This window comes from Salmo salar, chromosome 19 (assembly GCF_965601325.2).
Source record: "Salmo salar chromosome 19, fSalSal1, whole genome shotgun sequence".
Taxonomy (NCBI): domain Eukaryota; kingdom Metazoa; phylum Chordata; class Actinopteri; order Salmoniformes; family Salmonidae; genus Salmo; species Salmo salar.
The window spans coordinates 16,992,680-17,016,102 of NC_138309.1; the positions used below are offsets into that span (position 1 = coordinate 16,992,680).

A 23,423-nucleotide genomic window follows, 5' to 3' on the forward strand; every position below is an offset into this window, starting at 1 on the left:
ATTTCGTCCCACATACCCTAGAGAGGATATGAAAGCTAGTGGTTCCTTTTAACATGAGTCTTCAATATTCCCAGGTAAGAAGTTTTAGGTTGTAGTTATTATAGGAATTATAGGACTATTTCTCTCTATATGATTTGTATTTCATATACCTTTGACTATTGGATGTTCTTATAAGCACTTTAGTATTTCCAGTGTAACAGTATAGCTTCCGTCCCTCTCCTCGCTCCTACCTGGGCTCAAACCAGGAACACATCGACAACAGCCACCCACCAAAGCAGCGTTACCCATGCAGAGGAAGGGAAACAACTACTCCAAGTCTCAGAGCGAGTGACGTTTGAAACGCTATTAGCGTGCCCCCGGCTAACTAGCTAGCCATTTCACATTGGTTACACCAGCCTAATCTTGGGAGTTGATAGGCTTGAATGGGTGGGTATAATTTGTGGAACGTTCCAACAGGAATCAGTTCCAAAAAACGTAAAGTAAAAGGTTGCCAACCAACAAAGCATACAAAGTAGCAACGCATACAAACCTAGCTAACTAGCTGCCGAATAGGCATCAACTCACCACGTAGCTTATTCTTAATGTTTGTCCATAGGCAAACAGACATGTGAGGACAGACATTTTTCGGAATAAACGTGATGAGTGAAAAATGCAATGAAATAGACCACTCCCTACCCGGTATCTTATTCTGCCACTATACAACTTTGTATGCGTTGTTTTTTGGAAACCTTGTTATTTCCGAAGTTTTTGTAATAGATTCCTGTTGGAACCTTCCACAAATTATACCCACCCAGGTTGAAGTCATAAACAGCGCAATGCTTGAAGCACAGCGAAGGGCTGTTTGAATGAATGCTTACGAGCCTGCTGCTGCCTACCACCGCTCAGTCAGACTGCTCTATCAAATCATAGACTTAATTATAATATAATAAACACACAGAAATACGAGCCTTAGGTCATTAATATGGTCGAATCCGGAAACTATCTCGAAAACAAAGGTTTTTTTCTTTCAGTGACATACGGAACCGATTCGTATTTTATCTAACGGGTGACTAAGTCTAAATATTCCTGTTAGGCATTGATGTTTATGGTTAGGTACATTGGTGCAACGACAGTACTTTTTTCGCAAATGCGCTTGTTAAATCAAGACCCGTTTGTCGAAGTAGGCTGTGATTCAATGAAAATTAACAGGCACCGCATTGATTATATGCAACGCAGGACACGTTAGATAAACTAGTAATATCATCAACCATGTGTAGTTAACTAGTGATTATGTTAAGATTGATTGATTGTTTTTTATAAGTCTAATGCTAGCTAGCAACTTACCTTTGCTTCTTGCTGCCCTCGCGTAACAGGTAGTCAGCCTGTTAATCCTTGTGGAGTGCAATGTAAGGCAGGTGGTTAGAGCGTTGGACTGGTAACCGAAGGTTGCAAAAACGAATCCCCCCTGAACAAGGCAGTTAAACCCCGTTTCTAGGCCGTCATTGTAAATAAGAATGTGTTCTTAATCTGACTTGCCTAGTTAAATAAAGGTGTAAAAAATAAATAAAAAAATGTCAAACTTTTTACAAATCGGCAAATCGGTGGCCAAAATGATTGATTACCGATTGTTATGAAAACTTGAAATCGGCCCTAATTAATCGGCCATTCCGATTAATCGGTCGACCTCTACTTTTTACATTATCATAAAGACCAGAACCATACTGGGCTGGCTCAGATATTGTCTTGACACATTATCCTTTCAAGCATGGATCCAGACAATATGTGGATATATAACCAGACCAGTACATTCCAGCCCAGAAGTGTCAAAAGAGCCTAAGAGCCCTGCCTCCCCCAGCCCTGCTGTACTTGACTACCGTGATCCTTTTCCTACTCAGACACTGAGACAGATGAGCCCAAGGAAACAGAGATCGTGTAGAAGGGGAGGAATCGTTATGTGAAACTTTGCATGACTGCTGATGACAATAAGAGACAATAAGCACTGCATATTAGTACCATAATGATGAGAGGGAGAGGAGGCTTCTAGAAAACAATGGGGAAACCATTTCCTGAAGTTCAATTAAATAGCTTGTGACAGCGTGCATGTGAGGGCATATCTGCCGCGCGCCACTTGACTCCCTTCATTAGTGTGTGATGGTGCCAAGCAAGACTAGTTTTATATGGATATTTATAGCTTAATAACCGGCTTGTGAGAAATCCTGCGAAGACGCTGGAGGCTTTTGTGATCTTGTCAAGTAGAATTTGAGACACAAAGGGATGACAACAAGCAATGAGGGAGTTTTTAGGTTGTTGTCGTTTGGGTATGAAACAAAGACCATCTCCACCAACATAAAAGAGCATTACTGTCTGTGATTTATACACATAATACACCAAAATTGGCCATTAAACACTGGCTGTCGGACCAAATGAGCATCCTGATAGCAGTAGCGACAACATATTTTGTGTACGTGTGTGTGTGTGTGTGTGTGTATATGTGTGTGTGTGTGTGTGTGTGTGTGTGTGTGTGTGTGTGTGTGTGTGTGTGTGTGTGTGTGTGTGTGTGTGTCAGGAGTGTGAGCAGCTTCTTATGCTCTGCCACATACAGTAGCTAGAGCTTTGCCTTTCCATTAGAGGTCGACCGATTAATTAGTATGGACGATAAATTAGGGCCGATATCAAGTTTTCATAACAATCGGTAATTGGCCTTTTTGGACGCAGATTACATTGCAATCCAAGAGGAGACTGCGTGGCAGGCTGACCACCTGTTATGCGAGTGCAGCATCAAAAGGACCTCGTGGCTGCAAGGAGCCAAGGTAAGTTGCTAGTTAGCATTAAACTTAAAAACAAGCAATCTTCACATAATCACTAGTTAACAACACATGGTTGATGATATTACTAGGTTAACTAGCTTGTTCTCGGTTGCAATCAATGCGGTGCCTGTTAATTTATCATCGAATCACAGCCTACTTCAACTTTGCCAAACGGATGATGATTTAACAAAAGCGCATTTGCAAAAAAGCACAATCGTTGCAATAATGTACCTAACCATAAACATCAAAGCCTATCTTAAAATCAATACACAAGTATTAAACCTGCATATGTAGTTAAAAGAAATTCATGTTAGCAGGCAATATTAACTAGGGAAATTGTGTCACTTCTCTTGCGTTCAGTGCAAGCAGAGTCAGGGTATATGCAGCAGTTTGGGCCGCCTGGCTTGTTGTGAACTGTTGAAAGGCCATATATTCCTAACAAAGACCATAATTAACTTTACATAATTATGACATAACATTGAAGGTAGTGCAATGTAACAGTAATATTTAGACTTAGGGATGCCACCCATTCGATAAAATACGGAACGGTTCCGTATTTCACTGAAAGAATGAATGTTTTGTTTTCAAAATAATAGTTTCTGGATTTGACCATATTAATGATCAAAGGCTCGTATTTCTGCGTTTATTATATTATAATTAAGTCTATGATTTGATACTTGATAGAGCCGTCTGAGCGGTGGAAGGCAGCAGTAGGCTCGTAAGCATTCATTCAAACAGCAGCTCATAGCAATACTTGAAGCACAGCGCTGTTTATGACTTCAAGCCTATCAACTCCTGAGATTAGGCTGGCAATACTAAAGTGCCTATATGAACATCCAATAGTCAAAGGTATATGAAATACAAATGGTACAGAGAGAAATAGTCCTATACTTCCTATAATAACTACACCCTAAAATTCTTAACTGGGAATATTGAAGACTCACGTTAAAACGAACCACCAGCTTTCATATGTTCTCATGTTCTGAGCAAGGAACTTAAACGTTAGCTTTTTTACATGGCACATATTGCACTTTTACTTTCTTCTCCAACACAATGTTTTTGCATTATTTAAACCAAATTGAACATGTTTCATTATTTATTGGAGACTAAATTGATTTTATTTAAGTATTATATTAAGTTCAAATAAAAGTGTTCATTGTTTACTGAATATTGTTGTAATTGAAAAGTGCAAATCAAACACAGAACAACAGCAAAGGACCTTGTGAAGATGCGGGAGGAAACAGGTAAAAAAGTATCTATATCCACAGTAAAACGAGTTCTATATCAACAGCCAGGAAGAAGCCACTGCTCCAAAACCGCCATAAAAAAGCCAGACTACGCTTTGCAACTGCACATGGGGACAAAGGTCGTACTTTTGGAGAAATGTCCTCTGGTCTGATGAAACAAAAATAGAATTGTTTGGCCATAATGATGTTGTTATGTTTGGAGGAAAAAGGGGGATGCTTGCAAGCTGAAGAACACCATCCCAACCGTGAAGCACGGGATGGCAGCGTCATGTTGTGGGGATGCTTTGCTGCAGGAGAGACTGGTGCACTTCACATAATAGATGGTTTCATGAAGAAGGAAAATTATGTGGATATATTGAAGCAACATCTCAAGACATCAGTCAGGAAGTTAAAGCTTGGTCGCAAATGGGTCTTCCAAATGGACAATGACCCGAAGCATACTTCCAAAGTTGTGGCAAAATGGAAAACAAGGAGAACAAAGTCAAGGTATTGGAGTGGCCATCACAAAGCCATGACCTCAATCCTATAGAAAATTTGTGGGCAGAACTGAAAAAGAGTGTGTGAGCAAGGAGGCCTACAAACCTGACTCAGTAAAACCAGGTCTGTCAGGACGAATGGGCCAAAATTCACCCTACTTATTATGGGAAGCTTGTGGAAAAGTCAAACATTCACATTCACATGTGAAAGTGCAAATTCAATCTCTTACATGTGGAATTGCATTTTGACATGTGAAAAACATTGTAGAAATGTTGCATCCCCATGTTGTCACATTCACTTCACATGAGCTCATGTTTTCACGTGTAGTTTCATGTTATCTTATGTTGCTTTTACATGTCACGTTATCACATTAACTTTAGCTCAGCTCATTAAGGTTAGCTCATCTGTGTGTGGGTAGTTTGTCATGATTATGGCCCTAGGGGGTTGCCGTAGCACTACATCATGTTCATCAGATTAATCTTTCCCAGTGTCAACTCAAATTGTATTGGTCACATACACGTGTTTAGCAGATGTTATTGCGGGTGTAGCGAAATGCTTGTGGTTCTAGCTCCGACAGTGCAGTAATATCTAACAAGTAATATCTAACAGTTTCACAACATATACCCAATACACACAAATCTAAGTAAAGGAATAGAATTAAGAATATATAAATATATGGACAAGCAATGTCAGAGCGGCATAGACGAAGATACAGTAGAATAGTATAGAATACAGTATATACAGTGGGGCAAAAAAGTATTTAGTCAGCCACCAATTGTGCAAGTTCTCCCACTTAAAACGATTAGAGAGGCCTGTAATTTTCATCATAGGTACACGTCAACTATGACAGACAAAATGAGAAAAAAAATTCCAGAAAATCACATTTAGGATTTTTAATGAATTTATTTGCAAATTATGGTGGAAAATAAGTATTTGGTCACCTACAAACAAGCAAGATTTCTGGCTCTCACAGACCTGTAACTTCTTCTTTAAGAGGCTCCTCTGTCCTCCACTCGTTACCTGTATTAATGGCACCTGTTTGAACTTGTTATCAGTATAAAAGACACCTGTCCACAACCTCAAACAGTCACACTCCAAACTCCACTATGGCCAAGACCAAAGAGCTGTCAAAGGACACCAGAAACAAAATTGTAGACCTGCACCAGGCTGGGAAGACTGAATCTGCAATAGGTAAGCAGCTTGGTTTGAAGAAATCAACTGTGGGAGCAATTATTAGGAAATGGAAGACATACAAGACCACTGATAATCTCCCTCGATCTGGGGCTCCACGCAAGATCTCATCCCGTGGGGTCAAAATTATCACAAGAATGGTGAGCAAAAATCCCAGAACCACACGGGGGGACCTAGTGAATGACCTGCAGAGAGCTGGGACCAAAGTAACAAAGTCTACCATCAGTAACACACTACGACGCCAGGGACTCAAATCCTGCAGTGCTAGACGTGTCCCCCTGCTTAAGCCAGTACATGTCCAGGCCCGTCTGAAGTTTGCTAGAGAGCATTTGGATGATCCAGAAGAGGATTGGGAGAATGTCATATGGTCAGATGAAACCAAAATATAACTTTTTGGTAAAAACTCAACTCGTCGTGTTTGGAGGACAAAAAATGCTGAGTTGCATCCAAAGAACACCATACCTACTGTGAAGCATGGGGGTGGAAACATCATGCTTTGGGGCTGTTTTTCTGCAATGGGACTAGGAAGACAGATCCGTGTAAAGGAAAGAATGAATGGGGCCATGTATAGTGAGATTTTGAGTGAAAACCTCCTTCCATCAGTAAGGGCATTGAAGATGAAACGTGGCTGGGTCTTTCAGCATGACAATGATCCCAAACACACCACCCGGGCAACGAAGGAGTGGCTTCGTAAGAAGCATTTCAAGGTCCTGGAGTGGCCTAACCAGTCTCCAGATCTCAACCCCATAGAAAATCTTTGGAGGGAGTTGAAAGTCCATGTTGCCCAGCGACAGCCCCAAAACATCACTGCTCTAGAGGAGATCTGCATGGAGGAATGGGCCAAAATACCAGCAACAGTGTGTGAAAACCTTGTGAGGACTTACAGAAAACGTTTGACTTGTGTCATTGCCAACAAAGAGTATATAACAAAGTATTGAGATAAACTTTTGTTATTGACCAAATACTTATTTTCCACCATAATTTACAAATAAATTCATAAAAAATCCTACAATGTGATTTTCAGGATTTTTTTTTTCTCATTTTGTCTGTCATAGTTGAAGTGTACCTATGATGAAAATTACAGGCCTCTCTCATCTTTTTAAGTGGGAGAACTTGTACAATTGGTGGCTGACTAAATACTTTTTTGCCCCACTGTACATATGAGAAAGGGCTGGGCGATATGAACAAAATCTCATATGCCGATATAGGTCATTTCATATCCCGATAACGATACATATCATGATTTAGCACATTTTCTGTAAATTGAATGAATAAATAGTTGCTATAAAATGACCACATTTAAAGGCCTATTTCTTATCACATTTTCAATTAAACTCAACAAACGAAAGGAACTTACTCATATTTGATTATTTCTCCTTTTATTTAGAACCTTTGTGTAAATGTTCAATTAAGCATGTAGCAAAATATAAAATATGAATGTATAAAATCTAAGAAGGTAAATAGAAAAACTTAAACTATAGTTGCAAACAAAATAAATACAGGCCTAAAATATATATTTATTTTTTGGGGCTTGCCTGTTTTGCATGTTATTTTGGCATTAATACGTGTCACATATCAATTTGCATTTGGTACCTTGGGTCGAGTGTTAGCACCAACTCACAAAACCCCCATTTCTCGACTGTGTAAATTGGGGCCATGTCTTTGCAGATGTAAGTCGTAACGGCAGCTGTTATCCCCTTCCATCTTTGTGATTCTTTGCCATATGGTGTGTCGCGGGCAAAAGCCTCTTCAACGTCTGAGTCGGAGGTTTGTTTTGAGCACTCGACTGTACTTTTTGGGGTCTCATCCATAGACTCTCTCCGTATTGTTTCACATGATTCTTGCGTAGATGGTAAAAGAGGTTAGTGGTGTTTGAGCCTGTTGTCGGGACCGGCCTGCGGCATATTTTGCAGAGGACGGTTTTCTGGTCCATGTCAGACTTTTCATACCCAAACCACGTCCATGCGCCCGAAGAAGCCCCTCTTTTTGGTACGTTCACTCTCCTCCATGTTTGTTTTTCTGTTGCGATTGGACGACGCAAAGCGTCTATCGTCACACAAAATATATTGTCATATCGCCCAGCCCTAATGAGATGAGTAATGCAAGATATGTAAACATTATTAAAGTGACTAGTGTTCCATTTATTAAAGTGACCAGTGGTTTCAAGTTTATGTATATAGGCAGCAGTCTCTATGTCAAATCAAATCAAATGTATTTAGCCCTTCTTACATCAGCTGATATCTCAAAGTGCTGTACAGAAACCCAGCCTAAAACCCCAAACAGCAAGCAATGCAGGTGTAGAAGCACGGTGGCTAGGAAAAACTCGCTAGAAAGGCCAAAACCTAGGAAGAAACCTAGAGAGGAACCAGGCTATGAGGGGTGGCCAGTCCTCTTCTGGCTGTGCCGGGTGGAGATTATAACAGTACATTGCCTAGATGTTCAAATGTTCATAAATGACCAGCATTGTCAAATAATAATAATGTGCTAGTGATGACTATTTTACAGTCTGATAGACTTGAGATAGAAGCTGTTTTTCAGTATCTTGGTCCCAGCTTTGATGCACCTGTACTGACCTCGCCTTTTGGATGATAGCGGGGTGAACAGGCAGTGGCTCGAGTGGTTGTTGTCCTTGATGATATTTTTGGCCTTCCTGTGACAACGGGTGCTGTAGGTGTCCTGGAGGGCAGGTAGTTTGCCCCCGGTGATGCATTGGGCAGACGGCACCACCCTCTGGAGAGCCTTGCGGTTGAGGGCGGTGCAGTTGCTGTACCAAGCGGTGATAACAGCCCAACAGGATGCTCTTAATTTTGCATCTGTAAAAGTATGTGAGGATTTTATGTGCCAAGCCAAATTTCTTCAGCCTCCTGAGGTTCAAGAGGTGCAGTTGCGCCTTCTTCACCACACTGTCTGTGTGGGTGGACCATTTCAGTTTGTCGGTGATCTGTAAACCGAGGAACTTGAAGCTTTCTGCCTTCTCCACTGCGGTCCTGTCGATGTGCATGGGGGGGGGGGGGTTCTCCCTCTGCTGTTTCCTGAATTCCATGATCATCTCTTTTGTTTTGTTGACTTTCAGTGTGAGGTTATTTTCCTGGTACCACACTTCTAGAGCACTCAACTCCTCCCTGTAGGCTGTCTCGTCATTGTTGGTAATCAAGCCTAAGACTGTTGTTTCGTCTGCAAACTTTATGATTGAGTTGGAAACGTGCTTGGCCGCTCAGTAATGGGTGAACAAGGAGTACAGGAGGGGGCTGAGCACACACCCTTGTGGAGCCCCAGTGTTGAGGATCAGCGAAGTGGATGTGTTGTTTCCTACCTTCACCACCTGGGGGTAGCCCATCAGGAAGTCAAGGACCAGTTGCACAGGGCGGGGTTCAGACCCAGGGCCTCAAGCTTAATGATGAGCTTGGAGGGTAATATGGTGTTGAATGCTGAACTATAGTCAATGAACAGAATTCTTACATAGTTATTCCTCGTCCGGATATAGTAAGGCAGTGTGCAGTGTGATGGCGATTGCATCGTCTGTGGATCTGTTGGGCCGGTAAGAAAATTGAAGTGGGCCTATGGAGACAGGTAATGTAGAGGTGATATGATCCTTGACTTGTCTCTCAAAGCACTTCATGATTACAGAAGTGTGATAGACGCAGTGTGTCTCGTGTGTGTGTGTGTGTGTTTGTGCTTGTGTGTGTTTGTGCATCCGTTCCTGATGCATCACCCACCAGTAGTTTCATCCCAGACCAGGAGGATATCTGTCAGCAGGCCTGATGTGCATACTTGGATAAACAATCTGGTTCTCTCAGTTTAGATCTTGCACACATGTACGGCTTTACTGTTGTCATTAGTTGACTCCTTGCTGCTGCAAATGAACAGGACCAACAGCTGTAAAATGTCCCTTGGTATGTAGAACAATGAAAAGGGAAAAGTGACACATGGTCATAAACGTATTTTCAACATGCTTATAAATTGTCACTGATTGCAGTATCAATTACTTTCCCACCGGAAATCTCTTTCCCTAAAGAGAGGTGTTTCTCTGCCCTGCCCTTCCCCTTTGATTTAAATTGGAGCAATACTGTCGAGACGAGTCAGGGGACATATGGATTGGTCCCAGTATTATTAAAAGAAGGAAATGCAAGGGATGCGTCCCAAATGGCACCCTATTACCTATATTGTGCACTACTTTTGATCATGGCCCATAGGGCTCTGGTCAAATGTAGTTCACTATATCGGGAACAGGATGCCATTTGGGATGCATCCAATATCATTAGTGTGACTGCAGAGCCAAGGAGCTTCTCTGTAACTGAATGGATTTATTGTCTCTCATTTTCACTCATTAGAGCTTCATAATGAAAAGTATGGTTCACTACCAGCTGAATCACTACTCTCTCTGATTCAAGGCATTTTCTGCAGACATTTTACCTGCCCTCCTATCCTCCAGACTCCCTTGTGTGTGTGTGTGTGTGTGTGTGTGTGTGTGTGTGTGTGTGTGTGTGTGTGTGTGTGTGTGTGTGTGTGTGTGTGTGTGTGTGTGTGTGTGTTTGTGTGTGCAAGTGTGTTTCTGTTCTTGCCACAGGCCTGTAAAGATGGCCAATTTGGTCTATATTGGCGAGACAAAGCCCTTGGCTACAACCACTGAAATGCCCATTATCGTTTACTAAGCAGGTGCTGCGATGTATTGCTCCTTGATCACAATGCAGATTGTGTGTCAGCAGGAGCAATCGCAATCAATTTTTCAATTTGGTCTCCTGCCTGAGATAAATTAACAGATGTCGATTGATTTCCCCCTCCCTCCTCTACAGTCTACCGTCACACGGCTTGTTTACACCTGACAGCCAGGACTTTATAGCTGAGCACTTATTTGAAGTTACGCACGTTAAAATTAGCCATTTTTTAATTAGACTGAATGACAATTGGCAGGAGATTCGCTAAGCTGCTAATTTGACAAGTCTTACTTTTTCTTCTCTCTGTTTAACCTCCTACTCAAGCAAATTCCATTTGAATGGGAGAAGGGTGGAGTTAAATCAGTCTGGAGCAACCACCCTGGCCAAAGGCTATCCACTGCTTATCACAATGAAGCATGCATGCGTGTGTGTGTATGCGCATGTGCACGTGTCTGAGACTGGGATCTTCGACTTAGCCTCCCTCCCATAACAGTGTCTATATGACCTTTTATAAAGGGGGACAGGGCGCCATTTAGGACACATACAGAGAATACTGTGATTGAAGTCATATATATTAGATCTGGTTAAAAGCACAACTAAAGGGGTAAAACCAAAGTAAAGTCTAGAAAAATTACTTTTGTATTTGAAGTGTGAGGATCAAGGGGGATCTCTTCAACAGATGTGCAATCATATTTACCTTCCCCGCCGATTCAGCCTTCTATTTTTGCGATCACTTAAAACTCACTGTGATGTGTTTTATTTAAAACTCTCCTTTCTTCTCTTTCCCTCTGGCATCTTCGACAAACCCCCCTAATACGATCACTACGCCTGAACCCCTCGGCACACAGCGTTCCTCATGTCACCATCGGTGTCATGTGAAGTTTTCTTTGTCTTGCGATGGCTGGTTTTAAGCCCCTGCTGTGAGTGACAGGCAGGTAGAGACTGCAGGAACAGGTGACAACAAGAAAAAAAGAGTCTGAAGCGAAGAGTTTATCACTGCCTGACCTGTCAGGGTTTTACCCATTGTCTCCGTGTGTGTGTGTGTGTGTGTGTGTGTGTGTGTGTGTGTGTGTGTGTGTGTGTGTGTGTGTGTGTGTGTGTGTGTGTGTGTGTGTGTGTGTGAGTGAGAGAAAGTGAGCCTCCTTTGCTCTAATCCTCCTGATGTCCATTCAAATTCAAATGAACCTCTGTGACATTAATAGGAACAGCGGAGACCAATGACAGGGCTTTCTCCAGTCAGCAGGAAGTAAAGGGAAGGATTATCATCGTCAGGACTATTATCATTAAACCTCAGCTAGCACTCTCTGCTTTCTCCCTGCTTCCTCCCTGCTTCCTCCCTGCTTTCCCTCTCCTTTCTCTGAAAATGAACAGACACAATGACGTTATTCAACCGAAAGTTTTCCAACTATGTAGAGTAGATTCTGGCTGAATTGTGTGTGTTTTATGTGTGTGTGTGTGTGTGTGTGTGTGTGTGTGTGTGTGTGTGTGTGTGTGTGTGTGTGTGTGTGTGGTTTGATGGACCACTTCATAAGGTAATACACACATTAACAATTTTCTGCCTCTCTATAGTTTGACTTCATAATGATGGGAATAGAGCAATATTCCCAAAAGTACAGGTCAATCGCAGAAAACTGCTGTATTTTTAAAGCACGGGGCTGATATCTAGTAGGTGGAAATGTATGTAAAAATCACAGTTGTACAGTGGTGCCCTGTGTACATGGTTGTTTCAACAACATCGCAACAACTGTTGCCTAAATGTCAACAAAACACGTTGACTCAAATGGTTTGACAAAATGTTACTACACATTTTTCGCACACCATTTTTAAGATAGCATGACAGTTTTGAATAGAGAAACTATATTGAACGAGAAGTCATGAGGATGAAGTCATGCGTAGCAGACTGAAAAGCTTTGATGTACTGTGGGTGATAATGAAGATTTAACTTACCCATTCAATGTGTGAAAGCTTCTCCCATAGGCATATTCATCTAGTCACACACACACACAGACATTTAATACCCAGAAGTGTTATTAACGCAACATCTAAAAATGTTTGTGATGTGGTATATCATGTCTCCGTGACAATACAGCCTGTATTTTGTATGTGAATCCATACAGTAGACCAATGGTACCGTATGAAACGGACCTTCATATGTACCGTCCATGTTTAATTTAGGAAACCTGGCTAGGGGAACAGACGGTTCGTCAAAGCAAACAGTACCAAGAGTATTCTTTTCTACCTAGAGAAACAGATCCTGTGTGTTCCGCAAATGGCACCCTATTCCCTATTTAGTGCACTACTTTTGAGAAGTGCTTATCAAAATTAGTGCACTATATAGGGAATAGGGTGCCGTTTGGGACGTACACCCTGTGTGTCCTTTAAGCCTGGATGGCAACACTGGTAGCCCCAGGTACAACATACCCTTCAACCTTCACCGCCATCCTCCACATCCACATTCCAAACAGTAGCAGTAGAACGGGATTGCCAGGGTGGGAGAAGTGACAGGATACAATCAGACCTGGGTTCAAACACTGTTCGAAATCATTTAAAACACTAACTGTGCTTGATTGAGCTTGCCTGGCTTAATTGAACCAATAGAGCAGCCCTAAAATGGCAAACCCCGCCCATCTGGTACAGTCAAACAAAAGAATTGAAGTAATATTTTCAATAGTATTTGAACCCAGGTCGGAATGGTATTCCAATCCTATCCTTGCCAGACACATCATCCTCCTGCCCTATGGTATGCCAAAGCACTGGGTGTGTACAAGCAATTCAACTGAATACCACTCAATGTATACTCAGGCCTTATCAGAGAGAAACCAAATATTCTCCAGGCTATCACAGGGCAACGGATGAGCAATTGGAACTCAAACAGTATTTGAATACAAATATATCAATGGTCCCTCCTTCAAGCTGTTCAAATCGCAAGTGGATGGACAAAATAAATAGTCTACCACAGTGAACGAACAACCGAGAAGGAAAGGAGGTACAAAATGCATGTACCATTCACAGAGGTACCATTCACAGAGGTACCATTCACAGAGGTACCATTCACAGAGGTACCATTCACAGAAGTACCATTCACAGAGGGACCATTCACAGAGGTACCTCATTCACAAAGGTAAAATGAAATAAAATCACACTACAAATCCAAATGAATCCATGAGACGATTCAGAGAGAACAAAATCACATCAGACAAAACTAATGTAGACAAAGATTTTTTAAACACATTTTAAAGGATTTGCTAGATAAGCCCAGTCCAAGCATGGCCCCTAAAGGATGTTGGAATCGATGGATGAGAGAAAATGTACTGTGGGCCACACCACAGAGAGAGAGAGAGAGAGAGAGAGAGAGAGAGAGAGAGAGAGAGAGAGAGAGAGAGAGAGAGAGAGAGAGAGAGAGAGAGAGAGAGAGAAGTGTTATTTAATGCTGCGTGTGTGAGTAATAATGAAGCCAGAGTGAATCTCATATATGCTCATGCTCTCATCATTATCAATGGCCTAATCTCCCATAAACCATTCCACTAGACTCAACTGGACAGATTGTTCTGACGGATCCACAACTACATTTAACATTTCAGGAATTACTGTACTGAAACCATGAATATATTTATGTAAAAGTAAGTAGTGTACTGTAAATAGACCGCAGATTATCTTTTCCATTAGAAGGGAGAAGATTATCACCTCACTAATACAGAATGTAGTTTGCAAACATATACATGAATCTCTGAGCGTAATGTTACCTCCATAGAGATGTCACCTGTTCAATTATGCATACCACTTATCTTATGATGATCTAATACTTGTATGTATTCATTGTATAAGTGTATCTGACAGATAGAAATGTAAGGGCAGGTTAGTTTGACCCTCATCTTAAACTATATAAAACTCACCTAAAGAGGTTTGGTCCTGCAGGAACCACGGCTACGACCCTGTGACCTCTGACCTCCCGAGACTTCCTCAAGAGAGAGGGTCTCCAAAATGTTTCATCTTGTTCATGGAAATAAATGCTGCTGTTACTGGGCCCCTCTGGTAATAAGACGTCTCTGTCTATCCCCTGTTTAAGTCCTTCATTAACTTTATCTTTAAAAACGGGGAACCTTACTCTGACGGCGAGCGAGAAGGACAGAGGAGCTTTACAGTAAGCTGTTTCATCCAATTTCCTCATTTTCTAAATGAAACAGCCATATCGATGTTGACGTTGCCATGTCAGCAGTCAGCACAGTGTGTGGTCTTGTAGACTATGCCACAATGCCTATAATTACTACTATATGTGCCAGTCACATGTCTGAGGTGATATGGAAATATGTCTAAGCTTCAACTGAAATGTACTTCAACTGGTTTCAAATATTTATTCATGCAATAAGGACTTCCTAACATCATCATTACTATTGTTTGATAGTTTGGGGAAATGATATCAATGGGCTTCTGAGGATTTTTTCAAACACACTGAGAGGGTTTCAGAGAAAACCCTGCCTGAGAAATACTCATTCATTATCCTCTGCTCTACTGTCGAGAACAGCCAGTAGCAGTAAAGTCGAATAAAATTAACTATGTGAGGCTAACTTTGGACACGACTGATATATGGAGCTATGGAGGTAGGTATCTGGCCTCTCTCCCAGACACACTGGCTGCGTCGACACAGGCAGCCCAATTCTGATCTTTTTTTCTACTAATTGGTCTTTTGACCAATCACGTCAGATATTTTCACATCAGACATTTTTCAGAGCTGATCTGATTGGTCAAAAGAGCAATTAGTGAAAACTAAAGAACAGAATTGGGCTGCCCGTCTAAACACAGACACTGTAGTGGCAGGAATGACTCAGATGATAATAGAACTGATCATCCTAATTAACATCATACATTGTATAAATAGTATGCCAATAGAATGTGTAAGGTACTAGCGAGAATCTGGCAGGATTTCAGACGGTTGGTTATAAGTCGGTTATGAGTTCTAGCTTAATCGTACCATAATGACACCGCCTTAATTGAAAGGAGAATAATATTCCTTTTTTTTAACATGCAATATGAAAATGAGACATGGGCCAACATTAAATTATGTAATTTCAAGTATGAAACAGCACACAAATAATAGTTAGATTCACAGAATATATAGAGGGGCTGCATAACGCCTACAAATATATATATATATATATATATATATATATACATATATATATATATACACACACACACACACACACACACACACACACACACACACACACACACACACACACACACACACACACAACCTATCATAACTCTATGTAATTTAAGGTGAAGACACCATTGCCCCAATAGCACAATTCTGCATGTTATTTTGAACGATATCTACTGGTGCAGATATCTTCTATTTTTAATCATGGTGTAATGATATAACCACTATGAACCGTCTGTCTGTCTGTGTATTGTCTTGTGTCCTACATGGTCCTGCAAAGCTAGATCTCTCAACATGAAGGGATGACATTGACATGCTAGATGCTTGATTACTTGGGCTTACTCTTTTATGCAGACTGACAGCTTGTGTTGTTCAGAACTAACTACAGTACACAGATCGTCACATAGATCCTACATCATACAAAATCACTCATAGATAATGTATGGATAGTGTAATAATTATCCCATTATACTTGTAACTGGACACTATCATTCATTCCATTTTTGACTAAAAAGCTTTTAAAATTATATACATCATTTATTTCTAAGAGCCTACTGTACTGTGTATCCAATGATTGGACTAATTTCATTTCCGTATTATGTTATCATGGCAACTAATAATTTATCATTATCCATTAAAATAACATTTAAAAATCCCAAAATACAGAGTAAGTAAAGGATGTAGTGATTAACTGAAATTCAAGCAGATGAACTCCTTAACAAGGCAGTTGAGACTTCCTTCTTCCTGTCCCATTGATTTTAATACGTTTTGATTTATTCCCGTTATAACCTCAGCGAGGCGATTACCTCAGCAGCTCATCTGTGTTATTGATACATTTCAGCATGAAATGTGTTTTTCCTCACTGAACGTTAAGCAGAAATTCAAGTGCCAAGTCTCAGAAGTCTCTATTATGAGATAATTAGTCATTATGATAATTTGCTAAAGTTTTGCTATTCCTTTCCTTGGTCATTTTAGCTGCGGGTTCTCCAGAGAGAACAGTCACCATTTAATGTTAATAACCTTTTTCTCCCACCCAGCTAAACATTCAGAAGGGGAGGACGCGGTGTCCTAAACCAACGAATATTTTACACTTAATCAAGAGCGGTGTGTGTGTGTCCGCGCATGCTTGCGTGTGTGCGCATGTGTGTGTCCTTGCGCACGCACATGTGTGCGAGTCTACGCACACGACACCACGATTGCCGGTGGTGATGATCTTCATTAACCCGCTAAATGCCAGAGGTGTTTTGTCACAGATTTTAATGCGTTTATCAGCACAAATATGACGGAACTGTTTAAGGCCAAAACATTGTTTACATCTCTTACAGCAATACATCTGGCTACAGTACAAATACAAACCCCCTCCCCAAACACAGTGGCTGTGACATTGGTTTGTCCCTTACATTAATAGCTGTGCTAATGCAGGTCATGGTAACTATTCCTTACAGAGAATTCTCCCTGTGCAGTGATAAAAACCTACATTAGAAATTGTGCAAGATGAATATGTGGGATCAAAAGAGCAAATTTATTCAAAATGCCATTTCTAGTCCCAGTATCGCATTGTAAAAAGAGTAGACTCTCTGTCAGGTCAGTGTGGCACACCAAAAGGTCAGTGACCCTTAAGACGATAGGCTCCGGTCTCAGCTTACTCCTTATCTACACCTATATGGATATCGGTTGTATTGCCCCAACATTTATGTAAAGAAACCTAACCAGTAACCACCGCTCCATAGCAGTCTCTGCCCTCTCGCTACCCGGCTCTGCTCCTCTCTCCGGTCAACTGGTCATTGCAGCCACTATGTAGCTGTGGTGTGATGTCGCTGCCCTGTGACGCGCTAGGCGACATGTCCGCCTTGCTAATAGCTTTGTGATGGCCCCACATCGCTGTCGCTGAGCTCCCTGCCTGACTGGAAATGCACTGACCCCAGTCTGCAGCCCTGTCCGTCCGTCTGTCCACAGCCCTGCGCTGTGTCGCCCTGCTCTGCCTGCTTGGCCCCGCTAGTCCCCCGGTAGGGGAGTGCGTAAACAGTAATTGCTACATAAATTATGTGACACTTGGTGTCAGCGGTTTCTGACTGACTTCCAGTCAGCACGCTTATGTGTTGTTAGTATAGTTGGATACTAAAAAGAAAATACTCAGGTATAAATCTATTATTTTCTATGGTCAGAAAAAAAACATTTAGGGGAAGGCCAATAATATCGTTTTTGTGTATAGAGTATATAGAATATTTTTTTTGATTATACCATGCTTGTGCTAAGTGGATTGAATATTATGATTTTACATAAGAGCAAAACAAAACATTACACAATCCCTGATGCAACATGTAAAATGAAATATATTTCATCCAGGTGTTGAATTGAATTTATACATTGTAGTAGTCTGGGCTATTTGTAACTGAGAGCGTGTCACATTTTCACAAAGATGGCAAATTGTATTAGTCTTTTGTGGTAGAGACTGCACCAGTCCCGAGGGACGACAGACAAAATCACTGTGGTGTGATTAATTAAAGCAGTGAAAAATACACAGCATGTCTAAGAAACTGCTGCTTACAGTAATGATGGAGTATACTGCTCTAAGGATCTCAATAGACTATCCTCAGAGGCTGATAAATGAAGCACAACTAAATGTAATTCACACAATGCACAGTTAAAAAGAGTATAGATAGACAGACAATGTCTGTGGACAGTGTGTATAGTACAATAATCATACACATTACTAAATGACGTACAAATCAAAACGACATTTGGGTACGCTTGTGAGAGTATGATGTTGATAGCACTCAGATACATAAATTGCAGAAGATCACATTCATAATACATTGAAAATAATTCATGTTAATTATTTCCAACTGTGCATTACATTTCCAGGAATGTTTCAGTACTGTAGGTCAATATAATCGGTGATATGGTGAGTAAATGATGTTTCTATATTATACTACTGACCCCCTCTCCGAGGGTGTGTTAGGGGGAGTTGTGATATGTACAAAACACAATTCACACACGCATATAATACAACTTGTACATGTGTGAGATAGGACAAATATAAGCACCCACCAATATATATATATATATATATATATATATATATATATATATATTTATTTTTACGACTAACCTACTTTCTGTGACTACTGCCTAAATTATTGTGGGAATGGGGTTTTACCGATGCATTTTACAACAATTACTGTTCTGCCCTCAAAGAACAATCACACAGATTATATAAAAAATGTTTTAATGAAATCAGGGAAAAATCTGCTTACATCTTTTTGAATACACACATAGATTTTAAACCATAGTCCATCTCGAAATAATCTGGAGCATTTGTGAGGGATTAACTCTCAAACGCCATGTCCAGATAATCCCAAAACGCTGCTGCCTGTTTTTGCCTTTTTGCCAAGAGGACTATAAAAAGAATTGTCTGTGCTCTCAAGATGATGAATGTGTATTAGAATAACACACAAAGTATTAAAGTCTCAAATCCATTATCAGTGAGAAAAAAAAAATACAGCTATAATCATCTGCTGAAGCGTATCGCTTTGTGTAATTAATGGTGGTTAGATAGTCCTGACTGAAAGGGCATTGTCTCTTGGACAAAAAAGATGGCTGTCAACACAATATACAGGCTACACCACTACAGTATTGGACACCTCATTGTACCCCCCCCCCTCCACAGGCTTCCATTGGCATAACATGTACAGTGTATCCTCAGTGTTGGTAATGGTGACATTAATGTTGTATTACATTCTACTTGCTAAGGGAGTCTATCATGTTGGACCACAAGTTTCCTCAGAGAGAGAGAACGAGAGGGAGAGATAGCTCTAGTTCATTTGCAACCTGCCCCTAATGTCCCTTGCTATCAGACTGAATCAGTACAGGCTGATAAATTAGCCATTTAGAAACTCATAGTGAAGGACTGTGAACTAATGTGCACGTCATTGTGTGGTATTCATATGCAATGCTTAATGTTGTGTAACCAATTCTGTCATTTCCATTATGTAAATACATTTGCCTCAGCACTATATTTTATGTATTGTCTTTCTTGTCTCAATTACTTGGGCTATTAATATCTGAGGTTTATGGAAATGGTGTTCCGGCGTGGTCTGTTTGTAGTTTGATGACAAAGTGCAAACTGTTCATGAAATCTCATTATGATTTCAATTGTTGTCACAAACTTGAACATGCTTTGAGCATTCATCCACACTCTATAGCTTGGGATGCAATACGCAGACACCTCACTCTGAATATACCGTAAGAACAATACTAAAACTACATTTCATTGCCATGACTAAGGTGTGTTACAATATTCATAAATACATATTTCCGACAAGGTGTATATCAAGAAATGTTACATTTTTAACACAAACAAAGATGTGCACCAGTAGCATACACTGCATAGTGACAACAATTAGAGGCACTGTAGGAAAAATGTCCCTATTTCAGACAAACTCACAATTCACCAGATATTTATTTAATCACCTTAGATGAAAATTACTACTCAGAAATCAAAGCACACACTAGCAAATCCATACAGTCCCCTGTAACTGTCAGTGGGTGTGATAAGGGTGAGGGTCCTACCATGCTAACCTGTCAGGGGGAAAGAGACTGTGTAGTCCCCTAAAACCAGCTCCTATGTCTATAAAAAGCACATTCTTTATTTTGCCACTGACTAATGTAATGACTAACTCATTGTCTAACTCATGCACACCATTCAATCTTATTTACTTACACTTTATATTTGATTCCATCATTATTTCCCTGATGTTTATCATTTCTTGGTAAACAAGCCATCTGGTCAGTGCATTATAATGTTATTTATCTGCTGTTTCTTGGATGTTTCCCTGACCCCTCTAACTGAGCAATGACTCATCTGTAACCTTCTGTCAGCATTTCCAAGTTCTTGACACACTGGCTTGTTTTTAAAGGCCTCCTGTCATTTTACTCCTTATCACCATAACACAGTGATGATTTTAATATTTCACATGTCTGACGGCCGACATGTGTGTATGCTTCATGGCACTAGGGGATTAGTTCACTATTTAAAGACAACATGTGAAATATGTATATTAATGCACATGTTTTGACAATAATATGCTAAATGTGTTATAGCCTAACAGTAGTTCACAATTAGAAATGTTTTGAACCACACTTCAGAAATAAACATTAACTAACACACAGGGGCGCCACGCACCCCAAAAAATCTGACGGGGCCCAAAGTAATTGAGGATAGCTCGGGGGTGGTCCGAAGGGGGGCTAGACACCCCCATCTGTAAATTGGAGAATTTAGAATTTTTCAAACAAGCTAACTACTCTAACTTGATTGATAAACTGAAATGGCTTCTTGGTAGCTAGCTGAGGAACTCTGTTCTCTTATATTGAGGTGGAGTTGAGTATTGATAAGTGGTCACACGATTTGCTAGCAACAACATTGAGTCACCATCAGTCAATACGACCTCGATATAAGAAAACAGAGTTAAGCGTTCCTCAGCTACTTGGTAGCTAGATATGAGGTTAGGTGATTAGGAACCAGTCGCGGTTCTAGATCATTTCAACTAGGGGGGCCAAACTGGGGCCAGTTGTACTGTTAGAGGGGCCAGTTACATTAATAACGGATGTAAAAAAAAAACGATAGCAAAAAATGTGTTATGTTAAAATTATTTCATACTCCACATTTAGGGGGGCCACAAGTGGCTCCAAAATTGTTGTCACAGGGGCACTGCCCCCCCCCCCCCCCCCCCAGAACCGCTAGTGTTGGGAACCTATCTGGGTTAGCTAAAGCCAACTTCATTAAATTGCTAAGTGGCTAGTAGTATAACAGAGAATAAAAAATTATAATTGTACAAATTATTATAATGTTAATGTTAATAATACCCCTGTGCCCCCTATTGGCAAGATGTCTCTCCTAACACACATGATGCTACTACATTCCAAGGTGCTGGGTGATAGCCTGCATAATATTGCATAAGGCTAGGATGCATAATTTATGTTTGAATTAAATGTATAAAGATAAGAAAAATAAGCAGACATGTTACTAAAATCTGTGTAAAAGGGTCACTCAAGTGAATTTAGGATATGTCACTGTCAAACGCGTATTACAATCTATGGTCTGGGCTATACAGCATAATTGGAGTCAGACCTCAAATGCATGTTTATTTAGTCATTCTTGTGCATATCCAAGCCACATCCTACTCATGAGTGTAGAATGCATTAATTATTAATCAAAGGGCAATAGGACTACAGCGTGTGATGAATTTAAACGTGTTAAACACTTTGGATTAGGCTACTGTGTAGACTATAGGCCTAGCTGGGCACAAGTTACACAAAGTGGATAAAATATGGCAAAATATTGCTACTGAAGTGTCTGTCATAATATCGGCTACATTATCCTGAGGTTATTTTTCTTTTTGGGAGGTCATTAGGGTAATGTGGCAACTTAAAAACCGGTAAATGGATGCGCTGATGTCACGCGCTCTTTGTTGAAGCATGGCAGAGAAAGCTCTCCAAACGTTTTCCTTGTGAAACGAATCCCAATACCTATATGCTACCATTAAAACATCATCCATGGCGTTTTAATGACTCAAAGCAAACAACATTGTTTGAATGAAGCTAAAACTTCAACTTTGATTGGTGACTATGCGTCATGATGGGACTGGTGATATGTTCTGCTTTGTGTGCACAAAGGCTAATATTTAGGCTAATATTTGAAATGTCCAGGGATAGAATTGTTTTCTAATACCTAAACCTCGTGCGCTACGCAGTATAAGGTTGTCATTGCTCTCCGCTACAGACTCCAAGGTGCGCGCGACCTCTGCGTTTGACACGCTGTAAAAATAAAACATAAACATGTATATAAAAGTTTTTACCTTTTCTCTTTGACCTTCTTCTCCTTCTCCTTTTGAACTTGCATTTGACTTGACTGCTCGGAGTTCCCGGGGTGCGGGTGTTGTTTTCAAGAACTGATGCCATGTAGTGACAGTGGAGAAACGCGCGAAATAACTTGTTCTGCTTCTTCTTAGCAGTTCGTCATATAAAACAGTCCTTGGTGACGGTGTGGATCATTTCAGACTTCTCTTTATTCCCTTGCCGAACTCTTCTTACCAGGGAGTGTGTGCGTCTCGCTGCTAGAGCTCTGTGAGTACAATTACTCCTGCAACTCCTGCAAACCTCTGTCTCGAGAGCGACGGTTGTGTTTTCTGGACTGCGCGAGAGCTCACACTGGTGTGATGCCGCCTCCCCTCGCGCAGGTTGTATGTAAAGCGACGTCTAGTTTTCTGCACCTCTGCGAATTTTGCCAGCAGCCACTTTGAATCCAATCATGCAGGAAGCCTATCTATTTGCTACCGCAAATTCTAATTAGACCCAATCATGACTGACTCCTTGCTGTGACATCACGAATAGCTCCGCCACCAACCGCCTGCACAGAGCACGCACCCATTCTTTCCTTCTTCCCTCACTGTCTTGCAAACTCAGCGCCCATTCGGGCTGAGTGATTTGGGTGATGCCTTTCTCGTCCCCCAGAACAAGACATGACAGAGAGGTAAAGATCTGCCTGTGACAGACAGGGTTCTTCATGGTTTGTTTTCACTGTGTGTCTCCTTACATTATTGTCTGTTTGTGTCCATATTGTGCCATGTAGGATTATTGGGATTCTGAGAGGATTATGATTATTATGTTTTTTCAAGAAACTCTCTCGCTCTCTCTCCCTTTCATTCTTTACCAAAGTGTAGTTTCTGTAACATCTGGGGTTTTGAGGATTTGAGGATGATACATGCAGTAGGATGCATCATGTGGAATTCATTGACTTTGACCCTGAAAATGTTAGGGACATGTATTGAAACTAAATCAATATTGTTATTATGCAGTGTTTCTTTTTTATAATGTATACAGTCTCAAGAGGCATCAATTAAGCAAT

General features: G+C 40.8%; 1 protein-coding gene across 1 annotated transcript in view; it reads right to left on the bottom strand.

The window, feature by feature from the left end:
* Nucleotides 1–22,838, bottom strand: part of adarb2 (adenosine deaminase RNA specific B2 (inactive)) — a 201,809-nt gene extending 178,971 nt beyond the window's left edge. The window contains exon 1 of the mRNA XM_014157458.3: nucleotides 22,375–22,838. Within this exon, the coding sequence (XP_014012933.3) occupies nucleotides 22,375–22,477 (103 nt within the window). The 5' untranslated portion in view covers nucleotides 22,478–22,838. The remainder of the gene's footprint in view (nucleotides 1–22,374) is intronic.
* Nucleotides 22,839–23,423: the final 585 nt, after the last annotated feature.